Here is a 15057-nt window from a genome sequence, read left to right on the forward strand (position 1 = left end):
AATTATCAATATCAATAGCATGGTTAGAAACCTGTTACAGACGAGTCTGCTTCTACATCTGCAGAAGGAGAGATAGAAAGAACAGAACAGAGAAAGTATCACAGGTACATATAACCAATGCATATGATGATGTCACAGAAAAAAACACATTTTATTTATTACAATATGGATTGAGTAACAGCCAAAGCTAACTATAGGGTTTATCTGCATATAGGTCTATCTGTAAGCACCTGGATCTGTAACACCTGTGTGTATTTGTGAGAGTGTGATTGTATATGTAAGGTTTCCCAATAAATAAAATGCTCAATAGTGCAAGGCAGACACCGGGAGACCAGAGCCCCAGAAATCTGAAAGGTCACCCAAAGTGCAGGAGTCCAAGGAGGACCAACACAAGGATACAGGGAATGCTGCCTCCCCCATCCCAGAGAAGAGCAGAGGAGAGCCACAGCATTTCCCAGACAGCTACAGTGCAGAAGCAACATGGGGGTGCAGCAATGAGCCCATAGGCTCCGCCCATAGTCCGCTACCCCAGAGCAGATTCAGCATGGGCCCAGAGACCTGAGACCCAAGGGCACACCAGCCCCCAGCAGAGCCCCGACAGAGCCTGGGAGTCCAGGCCTTGCAAAGTAGCAACCAGAAGTGAGCCAGCCAGTAGACACCTGAGCACCCAGCCCAGGACACAGGCATGATCACTGACACTAACTATAGGAGTCCAACCCCCCCACATACTGTGATGATCTGCCAGCTGTCTGACAATTTCAACAGCGTCTTCTGCGGGTCTGAAAAACAGCCATTCACACCTCCAACTCCACCAACCACCCCCCACCCCCAAACAAAAAGATTACCTTAACCCTTACCAGCAACTGTACAGGCTACCTGCATGGACAAAAGATCCCTAAGAGGGACATGTAAATAGGCTATTTTAGTGTCAGAGGACCCCACCCCGCCTTCACTCAGATATTCAAAAAGTCTGGATCTGTTTGAGGTTTTCTCCTCCCTCAAGCATTCCACCATCGTCCCCCAAAAAGGCAGGATTGAATGACTACAGACCTGTTGCCCTGAGGTCTGTACTGGTGTTGAAGCATCTGAAAGACATCACAGGCCCCTGTTGGACCCCTGCAGTCAGCTTACTGGGCAAACACATTGGAAGATGATGCTGTCTAGTTAGTTGGGACCATTTACATTGATTCTTGTAGCTTCACGGTAAAGAAGTGAATTCACTTCATCTATTGAGTGCTGATTAGTAGTGGAAAGAGGAAAGGATTACATAATCTTATACATTAGTCCTACTTTTTGAACACATTGTTTACTGATATTTCTTATTCCTATTGATATAAGAAAAGATCTGCATTTAATCTTTATTTCGTACACTTTTTTCGTGTTTTATCAGTTTTATTCTCATACGTTCACAATCACAATCGATATTCGTCGTTAATGCCATGCTGTTGTAGAAATCTTGAATTTACCACATTTGGCGTGATTTTGAAGGCAGCATTGGGTCGTGCTTGGCCGGTGCCGTTGTGGTCGCGCATGCGCACGGCCGTGAGAAAGCAGTCGCGCTTCCGTTAGCATTGAGAGCTAGCGGACAGGACTGGTTGCTGAGGAGGCTGTGTGGAGGAAGGAGACTTGCGCAGACAGATATTGGTGACTTCAGATATCCCCAGTTAATCCTTGAGCTAACCATTATCCCTCCATGCTGACCAAGAAAGGAAGATAACGCTAATAGCCTGGCACTGCCTCCACCTAAATTAGCCACCGTCAAGACAGTTAAAGGGGGGGACCGCCGTTTGCTTTGAGGGGCTTCTTTTCTCTTCTTCTTTTCGGCAGCTTTTTTTTTTAAGACATTTAAAAGTACCAACCGCAGCCTCAGCTAACGGTGTTTCTAAGAATGAGGTTGCCGAGTAGCAGACATAGTGCGACTGAAGGAGAGGGAAAGAAAATGGACCAACCTCCTCCGTGCAGAAACCCTTTTGTGCACGTCTTGAAATTCACTCCACTGGAAAAGGCGAAGGTAAGGATGATTTCGCTACTCGCTAACAGGATGCTTGGTTTCATTTTTGGACCTTAACAGTGAAGTGCGACACAGTGACTGTGTCACCATCATGCAGCCAGTCAGTTATTCCGGTTTGCTTCTAGTCAGCTGTGCTAGTTCAAGCTAACCGGCTAACATTAGCTGAGTGCATGTCACTTTTTTCGTGAGATTATTATTTTTTATACATATAAAACTGTAACCCCGTTTTTCTTTTCATATAATTCGTTGAGAGCCCAAAACAAATATGAACAGAGTTGTCAGCAACGTGTTTATTTTAAACATTCGGGATTTACGCAGAAAAATCAGTTTTTCTCACTCATGAACCCTTTTAAAATGAAATGCAGTTAACTGAAGCATGGCCGCTAGTCCTGAAGGGGCCTATAGCTTGTTGCTCTGAACTGCATGCTTTTCCAGTGCATTTACCAAGCACGCATTTTAATCGGCATAATAAATAAAATAAAATAAAACATGACAGTTTTATTTGTTCGTCCACACACTGCAGTTTAGCTGCTTGTCTTGGGGTTTCCATTTGCATTGTTGGATTTAATGCAAAGCAGCATTCACAGCAGGAACCAGCATGTGTGAGAGGGGGACAGAAAACCGCTTCTTACTTAAATGTCGCTCTTGTTGGAAGTCTTTGCATCGATCCATTACTTTGTATTAACGTTGTTTGAGATTGCTTACTTATTTGGAGAAAAACAATCAACCTGCTATGGTTTAGCAACACTGCCGGGAACGTCTGCTGTTTGTTTCCAACCTATTTTGTGCATTGTTTGTATAGGGAAAAAAAGGGAGACCGAAATTAAATGTAATACTGTAAAAGCTGTACTGTAAACGAAATATGCCATTCATGTCAATTTAGCTTTGTTGTTACTCCCCTGACGATTCAGTTTTAGTCCATTTTATTTTGTCTGAATATCTCGTGTTTTACAAAGTTAACATGTTATTTGAACTAAAACCTCTATAACCATGTGGTTAATGGTCCCAAAAAAAGTTTGACGGAAAATGACCGAAATTGAATGTAATTCACACAAGTTGAGTTTTTTTGTAAAGTTATTAGAATAGGTCTGCCAACATGGGGTTACTCTTCTTATGGTATTCTATGAACGTTCTGTAAAATTAGCAAAGATCTATTATTCATATCTGGAAGGCTGTGGCTGGCAAATGTTTTGCGTGAATGTGCATCTGTCTTCTGCTGAGGAAGTTTGCAGAAGTGGAAGGCTAATGCTTACTCAGATCCTCTGGTTTTAGATCAGTCTTTCATAATGTAGCCCATAACATTTATTTTATTTTGCAGTTCCTATGAGTCTTTTGTAAGCATTTAACAGGAAGAGTTGTTCTCTTGCACCTTAAACTTGTAACATAGTGTTTTCAGTATTTTGTGTTATTGCAGCATTCAGTTATCAGACAGAAGCTGAGCCTTTCAGTGATTCGTACCAATGTCTGTATCGCCGTCCATTTCCTTTTTATACTGATAATGGCATTTGCTGCATCGCAGGTACATTTAGGACTCTAAGGGAAGACAAATTGGGTTGCAGTTGGAAAAGAAAAAATGTGTGAGACTGTTTCTTTCTGTTGGTTGCTCTGTTGCAACTATCTTTTCATATCTCTGCTTGTGCAAATGTGTCTTAGTTGTTTTTTTTTTTGCAAAGGCTTCTAGGAAAATATAGTCGAAACTGACACAGACTTTAACGGGTTTTTATGTGTTTCTTTTAATAATCATTGATTTCTTTAATCGATTTAACATTCAATATAAACACTGCAGAATTGAATAGTTAAGAAACACCCACTTTAACAAATAAACTCCAAGCATTATATCAATAACATAGTAAAGTTTTCATATTCTCTTGTGAAAATGTTACTTTTTTTAAAGGCGCAGTTTTAGTTTGCCTCGCACAGCTCTTCTCTACTCTGTTTATCTTCACGCGGTTTGCGTTTCACCCAGCCTAGAAAACCCTGGAAGAGGGGAAACAATTCCTCCCAAAGCATCAACATAAATAAAAGGAAAAAAAAATACAAATAATGTTTCTATAACTGTATGCAAGATTCTCTTGGATATTTTTAAGGAGTAATCCACTGGGATAAATATCTGGATCACACGTCTAATATTAAAATAAGGTACAGCTGCTCTCTGAAATACTATCTGCTTTGAAACTGTGTTTGAGAGAGAGGAAGACAGAAGTGGAGACGAGCTGTTTAGCCTGCATGCTTCGGGCCTCTCAGCCAAGCAAGCTTTCAGGGGTCCGGGGTCCGAGCATCCTGTAGCGGTCACCGATGCCAGAGTAGACCACTCCTTTGCCCCGGCTCTTTTCAGCCACGGAGTTAAAATTTACAGCGTTAAATGAGATTTTTTTGCCTCAGCCAGGGTGGGAGCGAGAAGAACACGTTAACAGCTTAAAAAATTTGTAACCGCAGTGAAATCTTTTTAGTTGGTTTGTTTTTCGCTGACTCCCAAGCTGTCTCAGCGGAGCGAGCGTCAGACGTTGGCCGAGTTTGAGCTGCTTTCAGCGGCCACCTCTGTAAAAGCACCCCTGCCGCTCCCCCCGGGTGCTCTGGGTCTGAAAGGCAGACAGCCGTTACTTTGCATGGACATGGATGTACTGATGGATGGACACTTGAGAGAAAAAATGTCAAATGCAGGGTTCTCGCCAGTGCATTTCAGTGTAATGGAGTGTAATGAAATTTGACTGTTACGCTCTTTGTTTGATGTTTGAAAGTAACATTAAAAAAAGTCAATTAAGCTCTTGAACGTGCAGCTATAAACCTCCTGGACAACATTAAAGCTAGCACTAGCTGTTATTAGCTTGATGAACAGCCCCCTTCGAGCTGCACTACACAACGCTCCACTGTGGGAGTGCGTGCGCACGCCACACATAAGCGCGTGCACGCACCCCCGCCGCCAGTTGTCCACCTTTACGCTCAACCAAAACCCTGGGGATGACCCTGAAATGAGAGAAGGCCTCCATAAAAGCACGTATCTGATAAAGCGCCGAAGTTCCTTTTCTTTTTTTTTTTCCTTCAGGTATTGTTCATGTTTTTAAATAATAAAATCATATTTCGGTTTGAGCCACTCTGTTCATAGTTGTCCTCAATAATAATGTCGTCGCTCTTCAGTTTCTGCACTTACTCGGAGAAATGGCATATGTCAGTGTTTCCTACATTAAACAAGTGCTCTGTTTGTTCAAAACACGTCTCCTACAGCCAGTGGAGGAAGACACTGAGCTCACTAAAACAATAAAGACAAACATACAGCAGTACCTTTTAATGATAAATACAGCAGCAGTGTGCAGGATGAACTCTTAGACGTGGCCTCACTATTAGATCCCAGGTTCTGGACAACCTACATTGACTCACAGGGTTCAACACGTCAAAACCAGAGCAGTGACTGAACTGCTGTCTGCCTGCTGAAACAAGTGCATCACAACAGCTCAGTAGTGCCGCTGTGCAAATGTGCAAGGAAGAACGGGCTTCGTACAATAAGAAAACGACTTTAAGTGCCTTCTTCAAACAAAACGTGCAAGTGCTATCAGAGGCGAACCAGAGGATGTGAAAGTAGAAACTGAGCTGGCGAGCTACCTGTTGACCTCTGCGGCTGACTCAGACACAGAAGCGCCATAAACCAAACTCTCCAAGGCTCTGTAAACTGGCTAAGCAATATCGCTCTGTCCCTGCTGTTGTAATGTCAGCGGGGACATTGTTGCATGCTACAGGGCAATGCTTGAAGCTAGACGCAGTAGACATGCCGGTTTTTCTTGCCAAAAATATGTAGAAAAACAAACAAAGAATGTAACCCTGATTTTGCTGATGATGCAATGAATGCATGTTTGGAAAGTACCCATTTAATTTTGTTTAAATGCAGTCTTGGAAAAAAAACATATTTTTAGTTTTTGTTTTTTTCTTCCAGTAACACTCATTAAGAAAATTTAATTGAAGACAACATGGGTGGTCTAATAATATTTTCCATGACTGTTTCGGGGATTTATTTGTGCTTTCTATACGAGAGCTATATATTCTTAAAACATTTGTTAAATCTCATTAACAAAACTTTATTTTGAACATTTGACCTAAAAGGGGAAATTGTTTTCTTAATGGAATACAGTGTTGGCTTTGTTTGTACTCTAAAGACGAAGCTTGTTTAGGCTAAGAAGAGGTGCTTTTGTGTATTTTTTTAAGCCGTTTGTGATGTATACTCAATACTGAGAAACTAGCTAGTGTGCAATACCACAGACATCTTTTGTTATATTTATATTGCTAACAGTGGCAGGGCCTGCCGTCTTGTTCTAGGAACATGTTTCACAGCTTTTATTTTGTTGTATTTGTGTCAGTGTCTATCTGGAAAAGTTGAATCTTGTCTAACCAGGTGCTGCGTGGATATCTTTGTCTTTCTTTTTGGGTCATATTTTTTAAGCTGTTTTCTTTATTCTATATATTTTTTAACAATTTCGTCACAATATTTGCTGCCGAACTGCAAAACATGGCATTGGACTTCCGGCTCACCCAGTTGTTCAAATCAAACATTTTTATTTCAGAATAAGTGAAAATGTTTCAATGGCGTACCGCGCACGTGACGTCACCGACTCAAGAGCAACGCCCCTTTTGCCGCTTAGGTAGGGCATACAGGTAGAGAACGCCCGTAGCAGCCAGCTATTACACGCACAACAGAACCGACGATATGACCGACTTTGCAGCCGTTAAACTTTCCCAAGACGATGTCCCAGGCGCACGGATTACTGGTCACACTGTCAAAGAACACACCAACCTTCAGCTCAAACGATGGCTTGAGTGTCGAGGGCTTAAAAAAAACCGGAAAACGGGCCGAGTTGATGAACGGTAAGCTTTGTTTTTTTTCCTGCGCGGCGGTCATGGCGTCGTCGGCCATTTTTTTTCTGTTTGTAATCACCGTCCAGGGATCGGTATATGTTTAATGTTTGTCTTATTTGAAATGTTTTTGAGTAAGCTATCCTGGTAGCAGGGTATCAAGTTAGCGCCTGCTACCATGATAGCCTATATGCTATCATGGTGGCAGGCGCTTCATTATTAACATGTCGGCCACCAAAATACTCTTACCTGTTCACTACTTGATGTCGCTGGAATTGGGTCAGGATGTTCTTCGGTTGGGCCCTTTCCTCCAACAAAATGCTTGCTACATATGTAGGTGAATTTGGTAACTTTTTCCGGGTTGAACTGTTGTGTAGGCTGACCGCACCGGTGTACCCAGCGCACACATTTCTCCTTGGCAGTCTTGAAGAAAACATCCTTCATATGCGGCCGATCAGCGTACCTCGAGTCGCTGTTGCACGTTCCATAGCAACAATGTTTAAAAACCATGGTCTTACATTTGGAAAAAGCAGTCGTTTACAGAGTAAAACCAAGGGTAACGCACATCTCTTTTACAGCGACACAGCGGCGGACTATGCAAGCTTGCCCTACTGCGTACCACGTGATGTGACGTCATCGTGACATTACGTTTCTAAAAATAGCTCACTCGCGGTACGCCATTCATTACACCCCCAATACTACGTAAACGGTCGGCCAGGGTGGAGTTGAATGCTCTCTCTCGAGTTACCAAAACTCACACCAAAACGAGTTACTCTTAGAAGCACCTCAGAACAGGGGCAAAAGACAATAGGGAGGAATTCAGACCAAAGCATTGCAGTTCCACGTTACATAGACCACAACTGAATTATTTGAATGTAAAAGATTTAAAACATGTTATTTATGTCCCCTTTTAAAACAGGTGTTTTATAAGTGTGCAGGAATTATAAGACAAAGCCTCATAAGGAAAGAATGTATTTTAACAATACTTAGTATTTCCTTTCTTCATCCTAATCTATGAGATAACTTTGAATCTAACTAAATCTTTACAAAATAATTAAGGTGTTTGAAAGTTTATGTTTCTGGTAATAAAAAAAAAAATCCCCCATCCCCCAAAAATGAACAAACCCACCTCTATACCTATTACTTAAATTACTTTCCATTTGCAAGTAAAATTTCAAAAATGTACATTTTAAAGATGCAATGTTATGGTGGCACCAGAAATGTTGAAAACTTTAAATGCACTAAACCAAACAGGTTAAGTCCTGGCATTGCTGGAAGTTTAGGTCAGTTATAACAATTTAAATGTGTTCTGCTCAGATTTCTAACTTGCCAATGCTTTATCAAATCTACTCAACACCTCATGGCTTTACCCACTAATTTCTATCCTTGTTTATTAGGCAGTGCACAACATTTATCATACCAGGATCCAGTCAGGTTCTTCATTGCAGCAGGATGCATGTTGCAGACCACTCAAACCCTACAGCTGCATTAGGGATGAAATGGCTTAACATTTTTTTCAAGCTTACCGTTTTCCAATTTATGACAATCAAAAATATCACCGTTTTGGGAAAATGTGTTAAAAAATTGCAAGAAACATTACAAGTTGTAACTCATGTGGAACAGAAGATTGTGATGGAGAAATGCTGTCACATGTTACATTATGCACAGATGGACATTCCCCTAATGCCATTTGTTTTTGAAAACCAGGGACTATTAAATCATTTAAAAAGAACATGTGGATCCTGTCTAGGTGAATTCACATGATCGCTTATCTAAAGTTAAAATAGAGAAGTGTGTGCATCATCGTGAGTCACAAGTTAATGTTGAGGACTTTGATTCTGTGGTTTAAAACATCTGACCTTAGAAGTGTCTATTAATAAATGAGGTCAAGAAAAGCCAAGTATTCTTCAGGATGTTATTGTTAATGCTATATATTTGCTGTCAAGAACACAATTGAGTGGTATTGTACAAGCCATGAAAGGGCACAAAGGTGAGAGTTCAGCCTAATTTTAAATCATCTGTTTTATGAATGGGACGATATGGATGAATGTTAGGAGAGTATCTTGTTACTCAGTTTTACTTTAAAAGCTTCCAATTCAGAGAATTATTAATGCTAAAATAAACTGGTGTTTGCTGAGTATAGTACCTAACAGTGGCACATTGTGCATTTCACACCTGGGCCTTCAGTGAAGTGAAATACATAGTAGAGAGGGCTGGTGGCGCTGTCACACACACACTGATAGTGCAGATATTTGGCGCATGCCTATTGCTGTGACAGTAACTCCTTTTATCCCAAACGTACCTGTTGGATTAGCTTACATATGTACAAAACATACAGATGTTCCATAATCTGTCATGTATTTAATGAATGTTTGTGACATATTTAATAGTTCCTATTTGCCAAAAATGCACAGTGAATGGACCGGGTGAGACAGAACGCCACACTAACAGTGGCGCGTCGCTTAGCTGCACACAGGGCGCCGTTGTTTTTTTACGAACACACATTTAAATTTGGTCTAACAAAATGGAAGGTTATTTCACAAAACTCCTGTTTTAATTACTAGCTTTTATTTAGGGTTAGTATATTTGTGCTTCTATCTTAATAATTCAGTCTCTCAGTCATAAATCTCACCGCACGTCACTGGTTAAAAAAATAAAAATAAATAAATCTGCAATATTAAAAGAGAGTTAAACTACCAGAATAAAAAAAGCATGTTAAAACAATGTAATGGATGTGATCTAGTATACTGGATATGTGCACACTTATTTTGGACAGAATCAAAGGTTAAAATTAATTTAAATATAATGAATTGGTGAAATTGACTTTTATTTTGAAAAACCAAAGCCTCCGGCTCCCGTCTGCCTCGCTGCAAAGCTGCTTGTGTATAAAGCTACTGGTGGCTACTGAGTGCTGCACTGCTCTCGGTAGAGAAGGTGACAGTCCAGCGATGCAAACTTAGGGACTGTTTCGCTATGTTTAGGGGCTTTTCTGACCCCTCTAGCAACTTTCTTTTTCTCAAAAAAGTGACTAGAGACGAATCTCGTGACTTTATCTTTGACGATTTAGCGACTTCACATGAAAGTGGCAGTCTTTCACGTTTCTCTCCATACTTCACTCAGCAATGTCTTACAGGCAGCTGCCTCATCCTGAAAGCCCTGCATGCAGTCAGAGCAAAGAGAGCAGAGAGGAGACCTGCTCCGTTTTCACATTGCAAATGTATAAGGCATGCACAAAGCTGCCGATTATGCCGCCCAGGATGACAAAGCGGTATATAAATATAATATAAATATAGTTTTTAATCTAGTCTCTTTTTTTTTTTCACTGTGAAAACATTGCACTAAAATAATTACCTGACTACCACACAACTTGAATCACTTATTTAACTTGTTCAATGCGTGTGCCTAAGATTACTATCTTTTTGATAAAATTAAGTTAGATGTGTACAGTGTGGATTCAGGCAATCTATACAAATGTATACATTATTTCTTAATGTATGTTACATTTCACTGAAAATTTAACGGCGTTGATGTAGGTAATCATTATTGTTTGTTACTGATTTACCCCAATACACAGAGCTTAAACCTTGTCCGACCATCTGGAGGTTCAAAGCTAGAAGGAGGTTGAGAGGTCTGGTGCGCAGTTTCTGTTCGTCATTGATATAATGTACAGTAAGACTGGTCCTGAGTTCAGATGTGGCCGCAACGGATTTAACAAATAAAAAAATCTTTATTTATCATTGCAATTGTACATTTTAATGAAATTTGTCTTCTGCATTTAACCCATCCCTTAGGGAGCAGTAGGCAGCTATCACAGCGCCCAGGGAGCAATCCAGGGCTAAGGGTCTTGCACAGGGACTCAGCTGCTCCTCTTCCTCCTCGAGCAGCCCTACTGCTGCTTCAACATATAAAATTTCCTCCTTTTTCTCAGCCTTCTCATCTCTTTTGCTTCTTCTTTCAGACTGGATGGGGTGGGGTCAGGTAACTACAGACTGTACACATAGTGCAGCGTCTTAAGGGGACAGGAGCATAGCCTACCTTTACCTATTAAAAACGACTTTTTCTTTCTTTATTTTTAATACTGAAAATACAGACATGGGCAAAATGACATTGGTTATAACCATAAATTTTGTTTTTTGCTCAAAAGTTGCCAATTTTAGAAATGTGGGAGGAAACAAAGCCAATTCATCTCTGACCTGCTAGATAGTTGCAGAGCTCAATTGACTTGATTAGTCAAAAGTGTACTTAGCCTTTAACGATAAGGTTCTTGGGTTGAAAAAGTCAAATTAAAGACCACTGAACTAATAGGCTGAAGCGGAATTATAACCTGCCTTGTTTTCAACACGTCTAACTTGTGTTTTTCTTACGGCACAACATTGATTGACTACAGTTACGAATAAGCTGAACGTACTTCCTTTTGAAATTTTATCATTATTAAAATTATTTTCTGACAAGGGAAGAAACCTTACATTAGATGCATGTTTATGAAAATGGATGTTTCTGTGGATTTTCTACATAAGTCTGATGAGAAGCTGAATTCAGCAGTGGGCTAACTTGAGCTTCTTGCCTTTTAATTCAATCTTGTTTTCTACTGCGTGCTGCATTGTAAATTCTTGTCAATGCAATTTACAAAGCTGTTTTCATTTGTGTTGGTTGTCATTTTAAAATCAAAGACTTCTGTCCAACAGATCTCGGTTTTGCTGTTTTTGTTATAATTCATTATGGAATTGTTTATTTTGCTATATAGATTCACTCACACCAGACTCCATACCGTATTTATTGAAAAGCCTGAGGCGATATGAGAAAGGAAATGCAATCTAAAATGCATACAAAGGTTTATCTTAAACTTATTCCATCACTATGCTGTTAGAAACTCCATTCATAAACATAGTACTCATAAAGGGATGCTTATTTTATCTCATCAGTTTGGCATAGCTGTAGCAATCTTTAATCATTATAATCACTCTTGAACCGATAACTCTACGTTGTTGCAACACAGCACAATTTCAGGAAAATATTTTAATTGTAATACAATTGCTTAACATTGTTATAGGCTCTAATACAATAAACCCAATATTTTGGGAAATTAGTTTTCATTACCATTACACAATGTCCCCATCTTTCTCCAAGAGTGCTGGCATTTCAAGCACTGAGGAAATTTAGAGGCCATGTTAATTTGGTGCAGCGTTACCTAAGACTGATCAAATGAGCAGCAATGACTGAGTTTATTTTGTTAGGGAAAACCAACACAATCATTGAGTGCTCAGCTCTCTAAATACTGTGCTGCAACTTTTATGTCCTTTGTAACAGTTCAACTAGTCAGTTAGAGGCTTTTCGTTACATAGTTTAGAAACCTTCATGAGAATACGATGTTCACACTCTTAAGTTTTTTTTTTTTAAACACTACTTCCTCTTTTTTTTTTTTTTTTGGTTAACAAGTAAGGGTTTAAAATGAAAGAAATGTTCCTCTTCATATTTACAATCCTTCACAAAATATGCAAACTTTCCTTGATCAAGGAAAGTCACACCTATTTGCAAATTTGTGAAGGATTGTAAATATAAAGAGGAATGTTTCTTTCATTTTAAACCCTTGTGAACCCTAACATGGTTTCCAAACCATGTTACGAAAAATTAGAACAATAACATACTGAGTAGTTGGTCTCTGTTTTTGTGCTTGGGCAGTACATTCAGTAATAAATTATCTTTAATACCATGACATTAGTGGGATACTGCCGTTAATGCCAGTACTAAAATAAACCTTAGTCTTTTCATTGTACATTAACTTAAGTATTCAAAAACACTAAATGATTTTCATTAGGGTACTGCTAAAGGAGCAATAAGTAAGAAATGACTGTAAAATTAACCAAAGTCATTCTCATTTGTCGCCCAAGATGGAAGTATCATTCCCTATAAACAATCGGACCTCTCCATTAACAATGTCTTCAAGATTTTCTCCTTTAAAAATTAGAGATACGGTGCAGTGTGTTGCTTGTTTTTACTTCCTGGTTCCTGAGCCAATCATATGAGAGTTCCCAGGGTTCCCAAAATAGAGTGCAGCATTTAGTATTTTATCTTGTCAAAAAAACCAGCAGCCTGCAAACATGGAAAGTGGGATGTTACTGAGTAAGCTACAATTTTGAGCTCTTTTATTTTTTTGAACAGAAAGGTTGTATCGGGGGCCCTAACAGTTTTGCCGACAGGCGCACCTGCACACTCGCGTCAGTTTGCCACATTCGGAGTAACTTGAGCTTGACAAGTGTTTATATGCACGTTGATCGGGTTATACATCGGCATACACCACCCCTCTCATTCGGAATACAATTTCATTCTGATTGAGCTTAATCCGATCGTAATATTCCGATTGGCTCGTTTACATGACACATTTTTTCACGATAGACCGTTTATTCTGATTACCGTCCATGTAAAAGTAGCTTGTGAATGATTAACTGTCCTGAGCAGCTATGATTGCTTTAATCTGTATTTCTAAGCATAAACACTAAAATATATAACTTTACTGGTTAATTGATCAGAAAGGGTTTGATGAGAACATTATTCAGTCTCCATCTTTGTGGAAACTGAAAATGAAAGGCCACATTTTTTCAATTATACATTTCCACTGAGGTTGGGAGATTGTATCAACATATTGGAATGCAAACACTGATATTCTGCAAGAGTTGACTGGATTTTAATGTTTGCAAACAAAAATCAAAACTCAACAGAAAATATTAACTGTATGCGAGGGATAACAGGAAATGTTTTGCATCCTCACACTACCTTTAGTTCGGGGTCAATTTAAAAATGTCCTAACACTCTTTAATGACCATTTTTAAGGTAGATTTTATACCTGCATTTGATTAATTATTTTTTTTATTCCCTGGTTCCTGCAGTGAAATGCAGGGGTTGGACTCGGAGAACAACTTCAAAAAACTATCCTGGTTGCTGTTTACTACTGTTTAGCAAAAAAACTGGATAGATATTATTATTTAAGTTATATTACCTTGGTCTTTCTTGAACTCACAGTGTTCCTTAATATGCTCAAACCGGCTTTAATTCTTCGTTGTGTTACAGTAGTCCGACTGATTTTTCTATTGCCTTTACCAAAACTGATATTTGTAAACACGATTTTCAATTGCCGCTATTTTTATCCAGTATTGTTGGTGTTTTTATGAGCTGGGTTGAACAAAGATGACAATGATAACTATTTCAGTTTGTTGAATAAATAAAAATGTTAGGAGTTGACTACAGCTTGTATCAAGTTAAACAGACAAACCAGACTGAACACATGCGACTAACAGACCTAGCTTTAGCTGCAGACGAGGCGAGTGAAGAAAAAGAAGAAGAAGGTTGAGGCTGAGACAGGGGCGTAGCTATAGGTGGGCCTGGCTGGGCCTAGGCCCATCCATTTTGTATCAGGGTCCAGCCAATGAAGTGGCTTTCTTTGAATTATTATCTTTTTTATTAGGTTGTCACTTAAAGTCATTATAAAAATCATCATAAAATAAAATGAAGCAAATAAAATTGAATTTATGTCTGTCCCAAACATAAAAACAGCAAACTTTGTGTTCTAGTTCTCAGTAAACCAGCGGCACAGAAGTCATTCGCCTAAGAGCCGTGGGACTGGATGAAGGCAGATGCTGGAAACATCACATTTGTTGAGAAACTGTCAGCACGTGAAGGTGGTGTTGGATATTGTCATGATGTGTGCCAAGCGGGACATTCCTCTTAGGCGGCTCAGAGAAACAGAGGACTGACCGATTCTTTTATGGGGTAGGAACGCTGTGGGGCTGCTGTGTCACCTTGTGCTTAAATTCAGGTGCATATATTCAATTTAGTGACACGGTAATGTCGGTGTGTACTTTTAGGGGGCATTTTTAGAGTCTTGTACCATGGGGATCTTCAGCACAGCCCCTTCATTCCTCTTGCTCCCTCTTTAAAAAGAGCGCTTTATAGTCTGTGTTTATGCATTTTCCCCACGATGTGTATCCCTCGCGCTCAGCGCAGAACTGAAAAGAAGAATTGTTTCCGCTCCCCTCACCACCTCAACCTGGTATCATTGAACATAAATTATGCTGGGAGCTGACAATCAGTTCCCAAATAGCCTATTGTTTTCCTATAGCCATCTAGGCTGTGTAGAAAAGTGAGACGCAATGAAGCGCCTCATCTGATTTGCATATTTGTTCATACGTTTGTTAAACAGACTGTAGAAATCG

At 39.7% G+C, this 15057-nt stretch overlaps 1 protein-coding gene across 1 annotated transcript in view; it reads left to right on the forward strand.

Moving 5' to 3' along the window:
* The first annotated feature begins 1538 nt into the window (after positions 1-1538).
* The window catches only part of LOC105918276 (lysophosphatidylcholine acyltransferase 1), a 33241-nt gene continuing 19722 nt past the window's right edge, over positions 1539-15057 (forward strand). Inside the window, exon 1 of the mRNA XM_012853326.3 lies at positions 1539-2011. Within this exon, the coding sequence (XP_012708780.2) occupies positions 1889-2011 (123 nt within the window). The 5' untranslated portion in view covers positions 1539-1888. The remainder of the gene's footprint in view (positions 2012-15057) is intronic.

Source organism: Fundulus heteroclitus, unplaced genomic scaffold (assembly GCF_011125445.2).
Source record: "Fundulus heteroclitus isolate FHET01 unplaced genomic scaffold, MU-UCD_Fhet_4.1 scaffold_366, whole genome shotgun sequence".
Lineage (NCBI taxonomy): Eukaryota > Metazoa > Chordata > Actinopteri > Cyprinodontiformes > Fundulidae > Fundulus > Fundulus heteroclitus.